The sequence below is a fragment of the Pristiophorus japonicus genome, chromosome 12 (genome assembly GCF_044704955.1).
Source record: "Pristiophorus japonicus isolate sPriJap1 chromosome 12, sPriJap1.hap1, whole genome shotgun sequence".
NCBI classification, from domain to species: Eukaryota; Metazoa; Chordata; class Chondrichthyes; family Pristiophoridae; genus Pristiophorus; species Pristiophorus japonicus.
This window is the reverse complement of record NC_091988.1, coordinates 81062197-81085376: the sequence shown is the minus strand read 5'-3', so window position 1 is coordinate 81085376 and position 23180 is coordinate 81062197. Positions and strand designations below refer to the sequence as shown.

At 42.7% G+C, this 23180-nt stretch overlaps 1 protein-coding gene across 1 annotated transcript; it reads left to right on the top strand.

Annotated features, from left to right (window-relative positions):
• The first annotated feature begins 6820 nt into the window (after positions 1 to 6820).
• Positions 6821 to 8395, top strand: LOC139276951 (dual specificity tyrosine-phosphorylation-regulated kinase 2-like). Its single transcript, XM_070894949.1, has one exon. It carries the CDS (start codon positions 6821 to 6823, stop codon positions 8393 to 8395), a length of 1575 nt encoding a protein of 524 aa, XP_070751050.1.
• The last annotated feature ends 14785 nt before the right edge of the window (positions 8396 to 23180 follow it).

Sequence of the window (23180 nt, the reverse complement as noted above, 5' to 3'; positions counted from 1 at the left end):
GAGTATAGGAGCAGGGAAGTCTTAATGCAGTTGTACAGGGCCTTGGTGAGGCCTCACCTGGAATATTGTGTTCAGTTTTGGTCTCCTAATCTGAGGAAGGATGTTCTTGCTATTGAGGGAGTACAGCGAAGGTTCACCAGACTGATTTCCGGGATGGCAGGACTGACATATGAGGAGAGACTGGATCGACTGGGCCTGTATTCACTGGAGTTTAGAAGAATGAGAGGGGATCTCATAGAAACATATAAAATTCTGACGGGACTGGACAGGTTAGATGTAGGAAGAATGTTCCCGATGTTGGGGAAGTCCAGAACCAGGGGTCACAGTCTAAGGTTAAGGGGTAAGCCAGTTAGGACTGAGATGAGGAGAAACTTCTTCACTCAGAGAATTGTTAACCTGTGGAATTCTCTACCGCAGAGAGTTGTTGATGCCAGTTCATTGGATATATTCAAGAGGGAGTTAGATATGGCCCTTACGGCTAAAGGGATCAAGGTGTATGGAGAGAAAGCAGGAAAGGGGTACTGATGTGAATGATCAGTCATGATCTTATTGAATGGTGGTGCGGGCTCGAAGGGCCGTATGGCCTACTCCTGCACCTATTTTCCATGTTTCTATTCTCTAATCTCTCCATCCATCCTCAGCCTCTTGCACTGTTCCAATGAAGCTCAACGTAAGCTCAAGGAACAGCACCTCATCTTTCGTTTAGGCACTTTATAACCTTCTGGACTCAACATCGAGTTCAACAATTTCAAATCATAACCTCTGTCACTATTTTTTTTCTATTTTTCTGTTTTTTCTCTTTCCCACGGCAGGTGTTGATGATTCTGCTATTTCCGTTTGCACCCTATCGAGACTCATCCTTTGTTTCCACAGATGCTGCCTGACCTGCTGAGTATTTCCAGTATTTTCTGTTTTTATTTCAGATTCCAGCAGTATTTTGCTTTTGTATTGTTTTTCGAAATACTGCTATTCCTTTCCCCAAAACAGGTGAAACCCTGATCACACGGATTAAAATCACCCAATTACTGAAGGTCATAATTTTAAAAGCCCCATTTAATCTGCACCATATTAGGTGGAACAGAGAAGTAAAGCTTCTAAGCTTTTGTATTGTGATGTTATCCTATCTTAACTATGTGATTTTATTGGGTTTTCATTGTAATGGTGATCCTTTATTTCAATGTGAAGGATACCAGAAAATCTGTATAATTTGCTATATCTGATACACTACCGTCATAATTTCATTGATGTTATAGGTCAGTCACATATTTATTCTTTTATGTTAAAAAAAATCTGTACTTTTTGATCTGTTTTCTCATGCAAGACACATTTTATCAACATAAGGTATATCAACTTTAATCAGTATCAGTTACAGAAACTGACAGGGTGGAAGATCTAAATTAATCCATTAACTAGCTTTGACCTTTTCTCAGCTGTCAACAAGCACCATATTAATGCAGGCACAAAAACAGACTAGGAACATTAATGATCATGCAAAGAATAGGACAACTGAGTCTGTAAACATGAGTGAGTGTTCTTCGGGGCAAGAAGCAAGGGAGATCATGCGGCAATTTAGCATCCAAAAGAAGTTTCGTGCTGAGTAATGAAGACACGAAAATGATTGCCACCATCAGTTTCCTGGCACCAAGTAAAAGAAACATTAGCGGTGAATTTCTTCAGGGCATCTTCTTCTCCGCTGTCATAGCTTTGGTGGAAATTTGGTTGAGACCCCATTTACGTGTGCGAATAGGATTTACACGTGTAAATGGGATTTCCGCTGAAGTTATGGTGGAGGAGAGAGGGAGACCACGAGAGAATTAACCCCTAATAATGCTGAGAATATAAATAGTGATTTCACAACCTCTTTAATTGCAGTAAAAATATAAACATTCCCTTAAGGTGTCTCACATTTATCATAATTTTTATTTGCATCCTTGACTGAAGGTTTCTCCTCTGGAAACTGGAATCAGATCCAAATCAGAGAAATGGGATGTATGTCCCTTCTCTCTGCTGGCTAGCCTTAACCTAGTTCCCAGTGGATAAAAATTCACACCATGAAACTGTCTATAATTGAGCAGCTTTTCTCAGGGATGCCACACGTATGGCTGGTGTACATCATAGTGAAATCGCACTGCTGCATTAGCAGTGCTTATCTGTGGCTTTGAGATGATGGCTTTTTGTGGGTGTAGTATAGAGGAAGCTTTGTCTTGTACCCAGCCAGTGCTTTACCAGACCTGATAAAAAGCTAAACGGTTCTTTTGCTCAGCAAGAGATATTTGTCACTTTGAAAGTCATAAAAGTAAACAATTTTTTTTCAAAAAACAAGACTATATAGATAAACACGTGGTTTATCAGATTATAGTAAATCAAAGCTCCATGGAGCTACATGAACAAACTGCTTGGAAATCTTCATAAGAAATTTTGGAGCACACTAACCAGCCTGAATAAGGTGAAAAAAACACCATCTATTGCTTACCCAGGACAGAGATTAGAAGCCATGTTGCACAGCATGGATCTGACAGGTATAATTGGAAGACTCACCATTACATCTGCCAGCAGGTTAGACACTTGTCAGATCAAGCACGGTGTAATGAGTTAGTAGTGTGACACAGTGATTTTCAACATGCTATTCATCTAAAGTATGATGTGAGGTGGATAATACCGTGGGGCAGGAGCAGGTATCAGACAGTAACCAAATCTTATTTGTTGAAGGACTTAATGACCCTGGAGGATGAGAATCAAGAGGGATACACGTCTACATTAGATAACTCATTCTGGACCTTTCACATAAATTTCCAGGGTGGGTAGGATGATTATACACATTAGCAGATCAATTGAAATATGCTGTTCCTACTGGCTGTTGTACTCTCATACTCAAGTATTGATACCTGTATCAGTTTGAGAGTACCATCACAAACTAGTCCTATGAAGCAGCAGACGCATGCTGTTTGCTCATACAGTCTCCAATGCTGGAAAAAAATAAAGTTGAGAAAATTTTCAAGGTAATGGATGTGAGTGCAGGGCATGCTTTTCCATTTTTACCATCAAATGTTAGCATCAAGCACTCCCTAATCAGGTATGTTTTTAATTGATGCAGAGTAAACCTCACTTTTCCCTGCCACAAGAAAATGCCTTAACCTAGTCTATATATACCAATCTTGAAAACTAGCAAAAGCTGACAATGGTCCTAACTTAAGAAAGCTCTTTACATGTGAAAGCAAGTTGTTAACTTTGTAACTTAAGTGGTAGGTAAACATTAGAGGCAGGAATATCCACGTCGTGATTGGCAAGGCCTTTACACTGCTGGAAAAATAAGTGTCCACTGGTGATTTTGGGAGATATTTATGAGTTTCCTGGGTTAGAACATTTGCTTATTGGAGTAGTGCTTGGTGTAAAGCTTGTGTAAAATGGGTGTAATCTGCTGGGATATATGAGAATTAGAGTGCTGCCTTTCTGCCTGTAGATTGCAGCAATTGGATGGGGGAGCAGCAGTTAAGTAAGGGACAGTGCTTGATTCGCTTACCTGACAGTCAGCTAGCTTGACCGCATGCCTCATGAATGTTTTGTGCCATTTTGCAAAAATGTGTACCGCAGGAGCAGCTGGCACCTGCAGTCAAACAAAACAATTAGCACAGAAAATGCCACAGTTTCAAAGTCTGACCTGCAAGCTCTCCTTGATGAAATTGAGATTAGGGGTTATCAGCTGTGGGTGTCTGTGGCAGGAAACCTGCCAGAAGTATCACTCATGCTATGTGGAGGGAGGTAGCACTAGCACGGAGTCACAGGTGGGACAGATAGTCGTTGAGGGAAAGGGTTGGTGGGACAGATTTGCCGCATGCTCTTTCCACTGCCTGCGCTTGATTTCTGCATGGTCTCGGCAATGAGACTCAAGGTGCTCAGCGCCCTCCCGGATGCACTTCCTCCACTTTGGCCAGGGACTCTCAGGTGTCGATGAGGATGTTGCACTTTATCAGGGAGGCTTTGAGGGTGTCCTTGTAAAGTTTCTTCTGCCCACCTTTGGCTTGTTTGTCGTGAAGGAATTCCGAATAGAGCACTTGCTTTGGGAGTCTCGTGTCTGACATGCGGACAATGTGGCCTGCCCAGCAGAGCTGATCAAGTGTGGTCAGTGCTTCAATGCTGGGGATGTTGGTCTGGTTGAGGATGCTAATGTTGGTCCATCTGTCCTCTCAGGGGATTTGTAGGATCTTGCGGAGACATCGTTGGTGGTATTTCTCCAGCGCTTGAGGTGTCTACATTGTCCATGTCTCTGAGCCATATAGGAGGGCGGGTATTACTACAGCCCTGTAGACCATGAGCTTGGTGGTAGATTTGAGGGCCTGGTCTTCGAACACTCTTTTCCTTAGGCGACCGAAGGCTGCACTGGCGCACTGGAGGCTGTGTTGAATCTCGTCATCAATGTCTGCTCTTGTTGATAAGGGGCACCCGAGATATGGGAAATGGTTCACATTGTCCAGCACCACGCCATGGATCTTGATGACTGGGGGCAGTGTTGTGCGGCGAGGACAGGCTGGTGGAGGACCTTAGTCTTCAAAAACAAAAGTAACAGCTGTACAACTAACTCTCATAATGCATTCTGTTTGGCAGGGTAGGGGTGAACTAACTCGGGATCTCACATCATGATTACCCATCTTTCTTAAAAGCAAGTATTTGCATGAACAGTCCTAACTCCCTTTCTCCACCTTAACAGGCTGATACCACCACATCTCTTACTCCAGTTCTCCCATATCACTTGGCGTACACTCCTCAACTGCCAGCCTTCCCCTAATTGACTTTTAGTCTCGTTGCAGCAGAAAATGGTGCACAATGCCTGCGAAAGGCAGGCCGCCGGATGGGATATCCCCAACCTTAAACACCTCATGCCCGACCAGGAAAAGACCATTGAGCTCATGTCATGGGAGATGGAAATGTCATGGGAGATGGAAAGGTCATGGGCTGGAGTCCACCTACCTGATACTACTGTCATTCAGGACAGCAGCACTTGCCAGGCCTCAAGCCTCCCCCTTCACAACACCATGCCAGTGGAACGTGGCAGGAACCATCAGGCAGCCTAGAAACAAGCTCCAGAGATACAATCAACAGCATCTCCCTGCCAGGAACCAGTTGCCATGAAAGGCAGGCTCTGTCAGTAGCAGGAGCCTTTTATAGAGCATGAGCAGCTAACCACCTCTCGCGATACTAGCCCTCAGGTTGTATCTCGGGGAAGCACTCCAATAGGTGAAAGAAAGGCATATGTAGCCACCCGAGAGAAGCACACAGGATGTGGTCATCGCTGGCAAGACCAGCACTTATTGCCCGTCCCTAATTGCCCTTGAGAAGGTGGTGGTGAACTGCCATTTCAGAGGGCAGTCAAGAGTCAACCACATTTCTGTGGGTCTGGAGTCACATATAGGCCAAACCGGGTAAGGGCAGCAGATTTCCTTCCCTAAAGGACATCAGTGAACCAGATGGGTTTTTACGACAATGTGGTCATTTCATGGTCACCATTACGGATACATGTTTTTGGATCATTAGTCCAGGCCTCTGGATTATTAGTCCAGTAACATAACTACTATGCTACAGTATCCTGTAAGTTTAGTCATCCAGGAAAGGTTGCACAAATTTGGTGCTGACTTTGGTGATGATTATTGGCATGATCACGTGGGAACAAAGAGCACCGATGTGTTTGAAGATGAGTGTTCCTCCAGAGCATTTTTGCATTAACAAAATATCATTCTGGTTCATTAAGTACTTTTCTACAACATAATTAACAAATTTAAAATGTTTATAAAGTGACATTTGGAGGTTCAACAACATTAAATACCAACGGTTGGCATGTATGCTAATCTTAGAAGAGCACTCGTACCTCACCCTTTCCCATACAGCCAACCTTAGGGTCTCCCTTAGTGAACTGGTGAAATTGTGAGTAAATGCAGCTTTGTGCTATGAATTCAGGTCCAGGGATGAGATGCCTCAAACTCATTTCATGTAGGTAGATTTACACATCAAAGGCGAAAGAGCTTCCGACAATTCAAAAAAAAGCACACGCACACACGCATGTAATTACACTTACAGATAGCAGAGAAGAAAAAAAACCTCTCCTTCTAAAACCGTTCCTCACACATCATCTCATCAGTTTTGGCTGGATTCAAAGCCAGGTCCTTGAGATTAAAAGACAATGGGGATGAATTTCCTTGCCATTTTTTTCACATTTGTGGTGCAACAATTATGCGGGAACTTTAAAAAAAAAATTAAAATCTTGAGGCAGACATCATGTGACAATTTGTCCAACAAGAAGATAAAGTAAATGAGAGTAAGATTAGCAGTTGAAGACTTTAGTTTTGAGGTCCGAGTAGTCAGAATTGGAGATGGTGCAACAAGTCTTGATTTCAAGACTTCAGGATGTACAGAGGATGAAGAGTGTGTAAGGTATCATATTTTTAGCTTTGGAGCAACAAACAAATAAAGGTCAGAGACAGAGTTACTTTGGCAGTATTGAAACAGAAAAACATGAATGATTGTGATGAGAGGCTAAAGGTCATTGATTAGAAGGATTGCCTGTCAGGCAACAAACCTTTTCTTGTATCTGTCCAGGAGTGTGAGAGAAATACGAGAGAAGTTCTAGACCAGGCTCCTCAAATTTATGAGTTTGGTCTTTATAGAGAAAGTCGTGCATTACATGTCCTTCCTAACTTGGAATAAGCTATTTAATGGTATTAATAACAAATTTCCATTACAGGTTTACCACTGTTGAGATAAATGTGTCAAGCACTCACAACAGGAATCTGGTTTTCTTCTGTTTCAGGAGAGTGACTATACAAGTACCATGAATGATCAGTTTTGTGTTGGAAGTGATCAGCACTTCCAAGGTCAAGAATTGTATGAAGAAACCGAGCCAAAATTGACAGCACGTGCAACATCAAACAATAGTCTCAGTGCCAATGATAAGAGTTCACCGCCTTCTCACAAGCTGGAGAGCCCCTTCCAACTAAAAGGCAGCTCCAGTTCTATTAAATCCTATGATATCTCTACTCGGCCTAAAGGGGAGCCATTGACAGCAGTGGAGGCAAAGAAGCACTACATTCACAGACTTACACCGTATGAGGAACAGGAAATAGCTAGCTATTCAGAAATCTATTTTGTTGGACCAAATTCTAAAAAGAGACCAGGCATTATTGGAGCACCAAATAATAATAGCTATGATGATGAGCAGGGCTCTTATCTGTATGTGCCACATGATCATATAGCCTATCGATATGAAGTCATCAAGGTAATTGGGAAAGGCAGCTTTGGGCAGGTGGTGAAGGCTTATGACCACAAACTCCACCAGTACATTGCCTTGAAAATGGTACGGAATGAAAAAAGATTTCATAGGCAAGCGGCTGAGGAGATCAAAATACTAGAGCATCTGAGGAAGCAAGATAAGGACAACATCATGAATGTCATCCATATCTATGAGAGTTTTTCCTTCCGTAACCACATCTGTATGACCTTTGAACTACTCAGCATGAACCTCTATGAACTCATCAAAAAGAATAAGTTCCAAGGATTCAGTCTGCCCTTGGTCCGTAAATTTGCACACTCCATCCTGCAGTGCCTTGATGCTTTGCATAAGAGCCATATCATCCATTGTGACTTGAAGCCTGAGAACATCCTGTTGAAGCAACAGGGCCGTAGTGGAGTTAAAGTGATTGACTTTGGGTCCAGCTGCTATGACCATCAAAGAATTTACACATACATTCAATCACGTTTTTACCGAGCTCCTGAGGTGATTCTAGGAGCACGGTATGGGATGTCTATTGATATGTGGAGTTTGGGATGCATTCTTGCTGAACTGCTGACTGGACATCCACTGCTACCAGGGGAAGATGAGGGAGATCAGCTAGCTTGCATGATGGAATTGTTAGGAATGCCATCTAAACTACTGCTGGAATTTTCCAAAAGGGCCAAAATGTTCATCAGTTCTAAGGGTTACCCTAGATATTCTTCGGTTGTAACACTTCCTGATGGGACTGTGCATTTAAATGGTGGACGATCTCGGAGAGGAAAAAATCGAGGTCCCCCTGGTCAACGGGACTGGACCAGCGCTCTAAAGGGCTGCGACGACCAATCTTTCATTGACTTCCTGAAACACTGCCTGGAGTGGGATCCTGCCTTACGCATGACACCAGCACAGGCCTTAAGGCACCCTTGGCTGCGAAGACGTCTGCCAAAGCCTCCAACGAATGACAAAACAACATTTGTAAAACGCATGTCAACAAGCCCGACTGCTCTCTTGGACGCAGTGGCTAAACTACCTCCTACTTCTGCCAGCATTGCCAACAAGCTGAGATCCAATCAAAATAATGATCCCAATCCCAACATGACTCAGAGAACTGTACTGCCAAAGCTGGTCAGTTGATTGGAAACTTGAAGAAAAAGAAGTAATTATTGTTACTCAGTCAGAATATGAATTCATGTGGCATGCGGTATACAGGGAACACAATTTCTTCCTTTCTACATTCCAATGTGACTTGAGCCAACAGGTCTTTAATTATTACAAGGCTGTAAGTCTGCACTGAGCATGCTCCAGGACTACTGGGCAGCACCTGACAGGCCACACTGTACACATTGGTTTACACTGTACAATGACACAAACTATCCATCGACATTCACAGTAAAGCAGTTGGGCTAGATGCACAAATTAAAAGGTGTTCGTTGATTGGATAATTATTTATTTTACATCAGCAGAACCCCACACAGAAATAGCTGTGTGGTACTCCTTTGCTCCCCACATATTTGAAGGCCAAAAGTGTCCTTGTATTTACTGATGAAACTGCTGTGAACAAAAGTGGCTTTAACCCATTCACTTTCTAAAATAAAATAACCAAGGAAGACTATATTCATTTAAAAGATTCTCACTTAACAATGGATTTGGCCTGTTAGTTATTGTACTTTCACCTTAGTTAGGATCTATACTTCCATTGGAAACTGAATATTATCTGCCAGTCTAAAGCGGACATTTATATGTATTGGAAGAGAGGTAGCAGTGTCCAGGCACATAGGGGGAATGAGCTAAGGGTTGCTGATTCCATTGGTTTGTCTGAGGTGCTGTGTTAATATATATGCAGGGATACCACTGTCTAGGTGCATTTGCAAATGAACTGCAACTCCATAGCATTGTGGTGATTTTTCTTAGTGACAAAGCTGCCAATGTCAAAAATCATAGGTAGTTCATCTCGATTTTTTGGCAATTGAGGAGTGATAATTTACCATTTATATTTTGAGTTTGTGTCCAGGATGTTTTATTGCATCAGTTCCTGTTTTATGAAGGTATATGATACATTAAAGGAATTTGCAGAAAGGAACTATCATTGGTACAGCTCAGATAGAGAAATACAAATCAGTTTATTTATTTGTATGCTATTTTATATTTTTGCCTCTTTCTCTTTTTTAGTCCCTTGTGCTATGTAATTTTCAAACTAAAAGGACAGGCAGGTAACCTGGCCGAGGACAATGGCACCCTACAAGCAGCAAACTGAGAAGTGTCCTAGGTGATCTTCCCTCCAATTTCCCATCCTTCCCTCTGGAAGCAGTGCCTGCACATGTGAGACTTTGAGTTTACCAAGTGGGAAATCAAAGGAACTTACCCATGCCTTGCTCTTCTAAGACAAGTTTTGAAGCTTCAACACACCACAACACTGTGCTGTCACAGTATGTAGTGTCTAAAACCCCAAGTACCACACACAATTCAGAATTTTCTTCAATATGCAGTAACAGAAACCTACTGTAGGGTCCACATTTTAAAAGATCCCATAAAGGTAAGGACCCCTATTGATGTGCCAGGTAGGATTGGACACGGTTTTGTCTTGTAGCCTATTTAGCAAATTTTAGGAGATGGCACTTTTGGAGAGGATCATTGGGAGGTTGGATCAAGCAGTTGTGCATGTGGTCAGACCATCCTATTTTTCCAGTTATTAGTAACAGGAAAATCAGGAGAGTTGTGAATGGATTCACTACCTCTGTTGCTGATTGTTTGATCTGTCGTCCATCAAACAAGGCTGTGCGCCAGGTACACGATCTCATAAAATTTACCCCTTATAGCTGATAATCCAGTTTTGCTCATTGTAAATGCACAGTTAATTTGAATATCATAGCTGTTCCCACAAACAATGACAACTTACTAAAACATTCATTGCACTCGCCAGGCAAATCGAAATAGACCTTGTTGTTTAGTTGGATAACGTATTCGTGGAAATTTCTGACCGCACTTCCAGTGGGGAGCTTTGCTAACCAGGAACACCTATAAGAAATTACTGTAATGTATGCGCTCCACACGATGGTCAGAAAATCAGATGCAACACACACCCAAATTTCTGCTAGCTGTGCTGGTGATCGGGATCCTGCTGGCAGTGTAAAGTGGGAAAGGTCACCCATTTCCTTTAATAATGTCCCTTTAATAGGGAAGAGGATATAATCAACGAGGATTTTTTTTCCTGATTGCTATCCAGTGACCCCTGCCTGGAAGTGCATGTATGTGTGGGGATGTCAGATGGGGATATCATTGGGCTTTCCTGCTATCAGACCCCAACTAAGGGCAAGGCAATCTAGGCATGCCTCTAGGGAAGAGAAAGAAAGGGTTACAGTTTGACATTTTTGTGAGATTTGCTGTAAATTTAGAATGTACTCGTGCCTTTTCTTTGGGCAAGTTGAGGTCCTGACATGGTCTCCCAAGGTAATGATAAATTTGAATTTACATAAGATGTTGAGGCCGAAAATATGTGGGTCTGCAATTGTAATGTAGGCACCGAGGTATGCCTGCTGTGATCCTCCGTTGCTGACCCCGGAAAAATATCCAGGATCGGGGGAGGCTTCCTCAGTTCAATAAAATCGCAGGACAGGAGAATATATTTGAACAAGGCAGAAGGGGTTAAAAAAAAATAGCAAGTGTCAGCTAATGTCCTGCGACCCAAATTCTATAACCAGACCACTGATTTATGGGCCCCAATTTTAACTCCCCTGGCCTGGCAGAAACTGGGTGGAGGAACAGTTAAAATGAAGGCAGCAACTGGCCCCCCTCTGCTTTCCTGCCATGTCTTGATGCAAAGCTGTGCTTTTAAGCAGGCAAGAAGGACACCTGCAAGAAGGCAGCAGGCTCCTACTCCAAATATATGTCTTTGGGACTTGATCTGAGCGGAGAAGCAGTGACGGCTTCCACGTCAGGCCAAAATAGCTGGGAGCTGAATCGTGAGCCAGAAGAGGCCAAGCAAGGCATTTTATTTTATTTTAGATTAACTTGTGGACAAAAGGAGGAGGTGTGCTCCTCCGGGCCTCAGAAGGAAGCCTTGGGCATCCCTTGCCTCAGACTCCCCCTCTCCCCCTCAATCGAATCCAGATCCCCCTCCCCTCTATAGCCCAGCCTATATCTATTAACTTGGATGGGCTGAGCCACTGCAATCTTCTGCACTTTTTGGCATCATCATCATCAAACTTCCATATAATTTCTCTTGTGCCTATGTCTAAATCATTTATATAAATAGAAAACTATTGAGGTTCCAACACAATTTCATGAGCACACCACTCCTGTTCTATCAAAAAATACATTTACCCCTACTTTTTGTGCCCTAGCCATCCCCCTATCCATATGGATGCATTCCATTTAATACGATGTACCTACATTTTTGTCGCAAGTCTTTTACGTGCATTTGCATTCACAACAAAATAGATGAATTAATAGCACAGAAATAAATGGGTTTGTTCTAATAGCCATTACGGAGATGTGGTGACCAAGGTTGGGAACTAAATATTCCAGGAAATTTGACTTTTAGAATAGGTAGGCAAAATGAAAAAAGTGTGTGTCGGCGGGGGTGGGGGCAGCAGTAGCCCTGATAATAAAAGGATGGGATAAAAACAGTGGCGAGCAAGCTTATTAGCTCAGAAAATCAAGATGAAGAATCAGTTTGGACAGACTAAGAAATAACAAGGGACAGAAAACACTGGTAGGAGTAGTTTATAGGTTCCCTAACAGTAGTTGTAGTATTGGGCAGAGTATAAATCAGGAAATTAGAGGTGCATTTAAAAGTGTAATACACTAATCATAGGGGAACATTAATTTTCATTTAGACTGGGCAAACCAAATTTGCAATGGAATGCATTCAAGATAGTTTTCTAGATTAGTATGTCGAGCAACCAACTTGGGAACATACTATTGTAGATCTAGTATTGTGCAATGAGACAGGGTTAATGAATAGCCTTGTAGTAAAGGAGCCTCAGGGGAAGGGTGATCATAATATGACAGAATTTTATATTGAGTTTGAGAGTGATTTAGTTAAATACAAAACTAGGGCCTTAAATCTGAACAAAGTAAACTACGTAGATATGAGGGACAAGTTGGCTAAGGCAAATTGGGAAGCTAGATTAAAAGATATGATTGTAGATAAGCAGAGGCAAACATTTAAAGAAATAATTCATAAGTCACAATGAATATACATTCTCTTCAGGAACAAAAGCCCCATAGGAAAAGTGGTCCAACCGTGGCTAACCAGAGAAGTTAAAGATGGTATTTGATTAAAGGAAGAGGCTTATAATGTTGCCAAAAAGAATAGTAAGCCTGAAGATTGGGAGGATTTTAGATTATAGCAAAAGATGACCAAGAAATTGATAAAGAGAGAGAAAACAGAATATGAGAGTAAACTAGCAAGAAACATAAAAACAAATTATAAAAGCTTCTATAGGTATGTAAAAAGGAAGAGATTAGCAAAAGTAAACATGGGTCCCTTCGAGGGAGACAGGAGAAATTATAATGGGGAATAAGGAAATGGCAGAGACATTAAACAAATACTTTTTATCTGTCTTTTCTATAGAAGACACAAAAACATTCTGGAAATAGTCGGGAAACAAGGGTCTAGTGAGAATGAGGAACTTAAAGAAATAAGTATTAGTAAAGAAATAGCACTGGAGAAATTAAAGGGACTAAAAGCCGACAAATCCCCTGGATCTGATGGCCTCCATCCTAGGGTTTTAAAACAGGTGGCAACAGAGATAGTGGATGCATTGGTTTTGATCTTCCAAAATTCCCTAGATTTTAGAATGGTCCCCGCAGATTGGAAGGTATTAAACATAACCCTGCTATATAAGAAGGGAGGGAGAGAGAAAACAGGGAACTACAGGCCAGTTAGCCTGACATTAATAGTAGGGAAAGTGCTGGAATCTATTATTAGGGATGTGGCAACAGGACACTTAGAAAATCACAATATGATTGGGCAGATTCAACACGGATTTATGAAAAGACAAATGTGTTTGACAAATCTAATAGATTTGTTTTGAGGTTGTAACTAATAGGGTAGATAAGGGGGAACGAGTGGATGTAGTGTTTTTGGATTCGCAAAAAGCATTTATAAAGGTGCCACACAAGAGATTATTACACAAAATGAGGGCTTATGGGATTAGGGATAATATATTTGCGAGGATTGGTTAACGGAGAGAAAACATAGTGTAGGACTTAACACTTCATTTTCAGTTTGGCGGGCTGTAACTAATGGAATACCACAAAGATCAGTGCTTGGGCCTCAGCTATTTACAATCTATATCAATTACTTAGATGAGGGGACCGAATGTAATGCATTTAAGTTTACTTACGATACAAAACTGGGTGGAAAAGTCAGCTATGATGATCCAAAGGGGTCGAGACAGGTTAAGTGATTGGGAAAGAACGTGGCAGGTGGAATATAATGTGGAGAAATGTAAAGTTATTCACTTTGATAAGAAAAATAGAAAAGCAGAGTATGTTTTAAATGGTGAGAGATTGGGAAATGTTGGTGTTCAGAGGGACCTGAGTGTCCTTGTACACAAATCACATAAAGTTAGCATGCAGGTACAGCAAGCAATTAGCAAAGCAAATGGCATCTTAGCATTTATTACAAAGGGATTGGAATATAAGAATAAAGAAGTTTTACTGCAATTATATAGGGCTTTGATGAGACCACACCTGAAATACTCTGTACAGCTTTGGTCTTCTTACATAAGGAAGGATATACTTTCCTTAAAGGACGTGCAACAGAGGTTCACCAGACTGATTCCTGGGATGAGGGGATTGTCCTATGAGGAGAGATTGAGTAGATTAGGCCTATATCCCCTAGAGTTTAGACGAATGAGAGGTGATCTCAATGAAACATAAACATCTTACAAGGCTGAGAGGATGTTTCCTCTGGCTGGGGATTCTAGAACTAGGGGTCACAGTCTCAGAATAAAGGGTCAGCCATTTAGGACTGAGATGAGGAGACATTTCTTCACTCAAAGGGTTGTGAATCTTTGAAATTCTCTACCCAGAGGGCTGTGGATACTCAGTCATTGACTATATTCAAGACAGGGATCAACAGATTTTTGGATACTAGGGGAATCAAGGGATTTGGGTTTAGGGTGGGAAAGTGGAGTTGAGATAGAAGTTCAGCCATGATCTTATTGAATGGCGGAGCAGGCTTGAAGGACTAAATAACCTACTCCTACTCCTATTTCTTATTTTCTTATGTCGCATGTTATCAAAAACCTAATTGAAAATCCATATATAGGACATATGCCCCATTCCCTTTATTTGTACACTCTGATTTCTTCAGTGGTAAAGTCAGAAAATGGTGTCATGCTGTCTTGCAAATGCCTCTGATCAGTGGAGTGAAAAAGGGGAGAGACCTAATATTTGCTGGAGTTCAAATGGCTGCACAGGGCTCTCATGGATCTCATGCTGCTGTGTATTTATTTGGCAGTCCGTATGACAAAAAGCTCCAGTGACACAGGTAACACAGAAAATAATACATGTAAATAAAATATCCAATTAATAATCTACCTAAAGCAATTTGCTTAACCATGTAGTATCTTGCCCACATAAAAACAGAGATGATGCTATTTAATTGCCTAAGATGTTTGCCTAATGTTCTTTTCAGTTCCAGTTCTATTTTACAGCATGTACCACAGCTTGAGGGGGGGGTCCCTGAGCTAGGAAGGCGAAAAAAATCATCAGGACATTAGAGGCTGCAACAATGTGTTGAGGGAAAAGGTGAGAATCTTTATACACATGCCAATCACCATTTTAAGATGCCAGCCAGTGTTCCAACGCATATTTGACCCTGAGCTGAGTTAAAAATCCCAAATCTTAGCCACCACAAAGACTGCTTATTTTCACCTCTGCAGCATTGTGTCAGCTCTGACCTCACACCTAATCACTGAAATGCTTATTCACATCTTAGTCACATTCAGACTAAATTACTCCAATGCTCTCCCTAGTTCTGTCCTTCACAAATTGCAACTTGTCCAAAACTGCATCACTCGCATCCTGTCCCACTCCTTGGTCATCCTGCCTTGCCAACTTTCATTGGCTATCTACCCTCTATCACATCAGTTTCACGTCCTTGTCCTCATTTACAAGTCCCTCAATGCCCTGGCCCCTCCCTATCACTGCAACCTCCTTCATTCAAATACAAGTTTTCTGACTTTAAACTCTTTTTAATCTCTTTTGCATCCCTCACCCTCTGCCCCACCTTGAGCAATATGCAGAGCTTTAACCATCCTAGGCCCACACTTTGGAACTCTCTTCCTGAACCCATCAATCTTTATATCATTCTCTCTCCTCAGAACTTATCTCTTTGATTAAGTCTTTGGTGAGCATCCTTCTCCCACGACTGCTGATGTCCAGTTATTATTGCCTCTGCTTAAGTTGCATTTATATTGCACCTTTATCATCTCACAAGAAAAAAATACTTTTTTCACTAAGATTGAAAGCTGTCAGCATCAACCATTCAGAAGACAAGACTAGAGGCTATAGAACCAATCTGATTGTTTCAAGGTCAATGACCAATGGATAGAAAAAAATCATCTCAGTTGGCGAGCAGAACTGGACGTTGTCAGATTGATTGGGGACCAAGTGATTAGTAACTAGAGGACACAGATTTAAAATAATTGGCAAAAAAGCCAGGTGGAGGTGAGAATGTTATTTTATTCAGTGAGTTGTTATGATCTAGAATGCACTGCCTAAAAGGATGATGAAAGCAGATTTAATAATAACTTTCAAAAGGGAATTGGATCTACTTAAAAAAGAAAAATCTGGAGGACTATGGGGAAAGAGTAAGGGAATGAGACAATTGGATAGTTATTTGAAGCTGGCACAGGCACGATGGGTTGAATGGCCTCCTGTGCTGTATGATTTTATTTCTGTGATGATTGGTTGCACACAAACTTGAGTGGCAAAGTTTTAAGGTGAGCTGATATCTTCTGAGAATTGTAGTTATAGCTGTTTGTTTAGTTTTTTTTTAAAACAGGTCATATTTAATAAAAACTGATAAATGCAGTTTTAAAATCTTTTCTTTATTTTCCAAAAGGAACTTTCTAGGGTATGTCTGGCTATAGCCTTATTCAAAGGTTTATTCATTTCAAGGCTCGTTCCAGCCATTTTGGGGATAATGAGGAGATTTCTTGGAGTGAATGCACTAATTGGCTTTATTTGATCCTTCCTGTCACTGCACTTGTAAAGTTGCCCAGATTTTGAATTTAATAGCAAAAATTACACTGAGATTCCTATGTTTAAGGATTTTACTTCTGTGCGCTACTGATGTGTGATGTGGACTGTTGGCCTGTTTGTGGGTGACAGTAGTACTCAATGGCAAACATTTAAAGATCACATGGATGAACTTCAACAATTATATATCCCTGCCTGGAGTAAAAATAAAACGGGGAAGGTGGCTCAACCGTGGCTAACAAGGGAAATTAAGGATAGTGTTAAACCTAAGGAAGAATTCTGGTCAGAAAAAGCAGCAAACCTGAGGATTGGGAGAAATTTAGAATTCAGCAGAGAAGGACAAAGGACTTAATTAGGAGGGGGGAAATAGAATATGAGAGGAAGCTTACCGGGAACATAAAAACTGACTGCAAAAGCTTCTATAGATATGTGAAGAGAAAAAGATTAGTGAAGACAAACCTAGGCCCCTTGCAGTCAGATTCAAGTGAATTTATAATGGGGAACAAAGAAATGGCAGACCAGTTGAACAAATACTTTGGTTCTGTCTTCACGAAGGAAGACACAAATAACCTTCCAGAAGTACTAGGGAACCGAGGGTCTAGTGAGAAGGAGGAACTGAAGGACATCCTTATTAGGCGGGAAAGTGTGTTAGGGAAACTGATGAGATTGAAGGCTGATAAATCCCCAGGGCCTGATAGTCTGCATCCCAGAGTACTTAAGTAATTGGCCCTAGAAATAGTGGATGGATTGGTGATCATTTTCCAATAGTCTATCGATTCTGGATCAGTTCCTATGGACTGGAGGGTAGCTAATGTAACACCACTTTTTAAAAAAGAAGAGAGAGAGAAAACGGTAATTATAGACCGGTTAGCCTGACATCAGTAGTGGGGAAAATGTTGGAATCAATTATTAAAGATGAAATAGCAGCGCATTTGGAAAGCAGTGACAGGATCGATCCAAGTCAGCATGGATTTATGAAAGGGAAATCATGCTTGACAAATCTTCTGGAACTTTTTGAAGATGTAACAAGGGAGAACCAGTGGATGTGGTATATTTGGACTTTCAAAAGGCTTTTGACAAGGTCCCACACAAGAGATTGGTGTGCAAGATCAAAGCACATGGTATTGGGGGTAATGTACTGACATGGATAGAGAACTGGTTGGCAGACAGGAAGCAGAGAGTCGGGATAATCCTTTTCAGAATGGCACACAGTGATTGTGGGCTGATGCAGGGCTCAGTGCTGGGACCCCAGCTATTTACAATATACATTAACGATTTAGATGAAGGAATTGAGTGTAATATCTACAAGTTTGCAGATGACACTAAGCTGGGTGGCGGTGTGAGCTGTGAGGAGGATGCTAAGAGGCTGCAGGGTGACTTGGACAGGTTAGGTGAGTGGGCAAATGCATGGCAGATGCAGTGTAATGTGGATAAATGTGAGGTTATCCACTTTGGGGGCAAAAACACGAAGGCAGAATATTATCTGAATGGCGGCAGATTAGGAAAAGGGAAGGTGCAACGAGATCTGGGTGTCATGGTTCATCAGGTCATTGAAAGTTGGCATGCAGGTACAGAAGGCGGTGAAGAAGGCAAATGGTATGTTGGCCTTCATAGCCAGGGGATTTGAGTATAGGAGCAGGGAGGTCTTACAGGGCCTTGGTGAGGCCTCACCTGGAATATTGTGTTCAGTTTTGGTCTCCTAATCTGAGGAAGGACGTTCTTGCTATTGAGGGAGTGCAGCGAAGGTTTACCAGACTGATTCCCGGGATGGCTGGACTGACATATGAGGAGAGACTGGATCAACTGGGCCTTTATATACTGGAGTTTAGAAGGATGAGAGGGGATCTCATAGAAACATATAAGATTCTGACGGGACTGGACAGATTAGATGCAGGAAGAATGTTCCCGATTTTGCCGAAGTCCAGAACCAGGGGACACAGTCTTAGGATAAGGGGTAGGCTATTTAGGACTGAGATGAGGAGAAACTTCTTCACTCAGAGAGTTGTTAACCAGTGGAATTCCCTACCGCAGAGAGTTGTTGATGCCAGTTCATTGGATATATTCAAGAAGGAGTTAGATATGGCCCTTACGGCTAAAGGGATCAAGGGGTATGGAGAGAAAGCAGGAAAGCGGTACTGAGGGAATGATCAGCCATGATCTTATTGAATGGTGGTGCAGGCTCGAAGAGCCAAATGGCCTACTCCTGCACCTATTTTCTATGTTTCTATGTTTTTCTGTTATCTTCTGTAACATTGAAAGCTGTTTTCAGTTTGCTTATGTGGTTGTGATCGAGGCCACTTTGTTACTTTGCAGTAACCAAAGCCTGGACTGCTCCTAATAGCACAGTTATTGTTCACTGGAAATGTAATGAATGATAATGAATAAGAGTATAATAGATTGCAAAACACAGATCAGAGGCAGTCAATCAAGTTCACTTGAGACCATATTATCCGGTCCCCAGTTCCTAGAAACCATAATTTTGTGGACTTTTTTTAATGCGTATAGTCTACACGTCTTACTTGCGAATTTTCAATAAAATTTCAACCAGTAAAGTGCATTTGTAAAATCAGTCCTGTATACTACTCTGTTTTCCCATTTGGTTAACTACAGTAGCATTCTTACGTACTTAATATTTATCGACCTATATATCTGTCTACCAACTATAATGATGGAAGAATCTATCTAATTAATGGTTGAAATTATTTTACACCACTCGCCACTAGCAGTGTCTTGCACATAGCGGGCCCAAGTTTCGAGCCGCGCCTAGAACGGCGCAGTCCTGAGCTGGACGCCCGTTTTTCGTGCCACAAAGTGCGGCAAAAAAACCCTCCAGATTCTCCAGCTCCCTGCAGGTCCTCTGGCCCTTGGTGCAGTGCAGCACGAGCTTTAGGGGGCGGAGCCAGGTCCCTGCGCTGAAAACAGTGCCGGGACCTCTGCACATGCGCGCTACAGTGGGCGCGCAAGTGCAGTAGCTCCAGGCACCCAAAACTGTGTGGGAGGGGCCGAAGCACGCAGCCCCTAGCCCTGGCCCAATGGCCTCACTGGGGCTGCGTGAATAAGGCTCCTCCCATGGCCAGCTCCTGCTTCCTCCCGACCCGACTCGACACCCGCCTCCGGACCGGACTCGACACCGACCTGACTCCCGCTCCCCCCCCGCCCCCGCCTCCGGACCGGACCCGACACCGACCCGACTCCCACTCCCCCCCCCCTCCCCCCGGACCCGACACCGACTCCCGCTTCCCCCCCCATGCCCCCGCCTCCGGACCGGACCCGACACCGACCCCGACCCAACTCCCGCTCCCCCCCACCCCCGCCCCCGGACTGGATCCGACCTGACCTCCCTCTCCCCGACCTGACCTCCCTCTCCCTCCCTCCCCCTGACCCGAACCGAACCGACCTCCCTCCCACCACCCCCCCGACCCGCGCTCCCCCCAACCCGACCCAACGCCACCTACCTGTAAATCTGGTGCTGGGGACGGGCCCTGCCCGAAGTCTCGGGCCCGGCCCGTTCAGCCTCCCTCCCCCTTCTCCTTTCCCCCCCCAATCTCCTTCCCCCCCCAATCTCCTCCCCCTCAATCTCCTTCCCCCATCTCCTTCCCCATCTCCTTCCCCCATCTCCTTCCCCCCATCTCCTTCCCCCCATCTCCTTTCCCCCCATCTCCTTTCTCCCCCTTCTCCCCTTTATCCCCTTCTCCCCCATCCCTCCCCCTTCTCCCCCATCCCTCCCCCTTCTCCCCATCCCTCCCTCTGCTCCCCCCCTCTCTCACTCTACTCCCTTCCTCCCCCTCCCCTCGCTGTCAGAAACACAGACACTGACAGACAGAGAATGAGAGACACACACAGACAGACAGAGAGATAGAGACACTGACAGAGACACACTCGGGGGAGCATCCCAGCACGCTGTTGGAGGGCTCCCGGTGCTGCAGTCGGTAAGTAGAAAATGTTTTATTTATTGATTTAAAAAAAAAATAATTTCTTATTAATTTTTTTTGATTGATTTATTGGTTGATTTATTGATGTATTTATCATTTATTATTGATGATGGCTCTTTATTTGTAAAACTGAAGTGTTTAATGTTTGTAAACTTCCCTTTAAACCCTCCCATCCCCATTCCCTATGCCTGATTTGTAACCTATGCCTGATTTTCTAAAGTGTAGACAAGGTTTTTTCGAGCGTACAAAAATCTTCACTTACTCCATTCTAAGTTAGTTTGGCGTAAGTTTTCACTGACGAAACTTTGAAAACAGGCGTAAGTGGCTGGACATGCCCCCTTTTGGAAAAAAAATTCTGTTCCAAAGTGAAACTGTTCCAACTGACTAGAACTGGAGCAAACTAAATGACGAGAATTCCGATTTCTAAGATACTCCGTTCTACACCAGTTGCTCCTAAAAATCAGGAGCAAATCATGTGGAAACTTGGGGCCAGCAAGTGGTGTACTAGAAAATCACAGGTGCACTGACTATAATAAAATTAATGGATGGAAAGTTTTCTTCCTATTTGCTTCCTTTCATCCAGCATTTCATCATTTCAAACACTGTTCTCCTGTAGTCCAGTTTCTTAATAGGTTTTATTATCTGCTCTGTCCTCAATTTAACATTAAAATTAAGCACTTTGTCATCACTAAACCACACATAGTTCCGGACTTCAACCTGACTCATTAGTGCACCTTCATTACTTCGGAGGAAATTCAATATCGCCTTCCCCCTTGTGGGCTCCTTCACTCGCTGTTTAAGAAAAGATTTTTGAAATACTTCAATAAATTCCTTCATGCATACTAATTCCCCCAGCACAGGTCCTAGCCGATGTCAGGAAGTTTAAAATCTCCTGTAATTACAACTATGACCTCAGCACAAATCTCTCTGAGCTCCCACAGCAGTACACTCACTTCCATTTTATTTTGTGGTGGTGTATAATATGTTCCTACCATTAATATTTTCCCCTGTCTATCTTCCTGATCCATCCAGAAAGTCTTTCCCAATGCCAGTTGCTAGTTCTTTCCTCGCAGCTCCATTTAAAGATTGACACCCTATACCTTTTCATTCAGTCTTTCCTGAGCATACATAGCCCTGCAGTTTGCTTCCTCATTCACTCCCTTCCTTTATTCAGGTTTCAGTAACTCCTACAATTTTCGATTAGCTCCTGATTTACCATCATTTCTAGCTATTTTGTTGCACTTCTAATGCTCTTTATCTATTTTGCTGTATTCACATGACTCCTTCCTAATAATTGGTGCATTCTAGTTGGTTTGTTCTCAATATAGGAACAGGAGTTGGCCTTTTGGCCCCTCGAGCTTGCTTTGTCATTCAATAAGATCATGGCTGATCTGATCTTGGCCTCAACTCCACGTTCCTGCCTGTTCCCCATAACCCTTGACTTCCCTGTAGTTCAAAAAACTGTCTATCTCCACCTTAAATATATTCAATGACCCAGCCTCCATAGCTCTCTGGGGTAGATAATTCGACAGATTCATGACAATCTGAGAGAATAAATTCCTCCTCATTTCTGTTTTAAATGGGCGTCCCCTTATTCTGAAACTATGCCCCCTAGTTCTAGGTTGCTCCACGAGGGGAAACATCCTCTATGCATCTACTCTGTCAAGCCCTCTCAGAATCTTATATGTTTCAATAAGATCACCTTCCATTCTTCTAAACTCCAATGAATGTAGGCCCAACCTTCCTTCATAACTTCTCATAACAGGATCTTATCCATCTGCCTGGTCAAGACCTGAGCCCTGGCACCTGGGAAGCAATGCCTTTCAAAATTCCATTCATGCGCGCAGAAAATTCTATCAATCTCTCTTAGAACATAAGAACATAAGAAATAGGAGCAGGAGTAGGCCATTTGGCCCCTTGAGACTGCTCCGCCATTTAATAAGATCACGGCTGATCTGATCATGGACTCAGCTCCATTTCCCTGCCCGCTCCCCATAACCCTTTATTCCCTTATCGCTCAAAAAACTGTCTATCTACGCCTTAAATATATTCAATGACCCAGCCTCCACAGCTCTCTGGGACAGAGAATTTCATAGATTTACAACCCTCTGAGAGAAGAAATTCCTCCACATCTCAGTTTTGAATGGGCGGCTCCTTATTCTGAGACTATGTCCCCTAGTTTCATTTTCCCCTATGAGTGGAAATATCCTCTCTGCATCCACTTTGTCGAGCCCCCTCATTATCTTATACGTCTTGATAAGATCACCTTTCATTCTTCTGAACCCCAATATCAATAGGCCCAACCTACTCAACCTATCTTCATAAGTCAACCCCCTCATCTCTGGAATTAACCTAGTGAACCGTCTCTGAACAGCCTCCAATGCAAGTATATCCTTTTAAATACGGAGACCAAAACTGTCGCAGTACTCTAGGTGTGGCCTCACCAATACCCTGCACAGTTGTAGCAGGGCTTCTCTGCTTTTATACTCTATCCCCCTTGAAATAAAGGCCAACATTCCATTTGACTTCCTGATTACTTGTTGTACCTGCATACTAACTTTTTGTGTTTCATGCACAAGGACCCCCGGGTCCCTCTGTATTGCAGCACTTTGCATTTTTTCCCCATTTAAATTATAATTTGCTTTTCTATTATTTCTGCCAAAGTGGATAACCTCACATTTTCCCATATTATGCTCCATCTGCTAAATTTTTGCCCACTCACTTAGCCTGTCTATACCCCTTTGCATATTTTTTGTCCTCCTCACAATTTG

Excerpts from the sequence above, each read along its gene's own strand:
- LOC139276951 (XM_070894949.1), top strand. The coding sequence starts at position 6,821 with ATGAATGATCAGTTTTGTGTTGGAAGTGATCAGCACTTCCAAGGTCAA.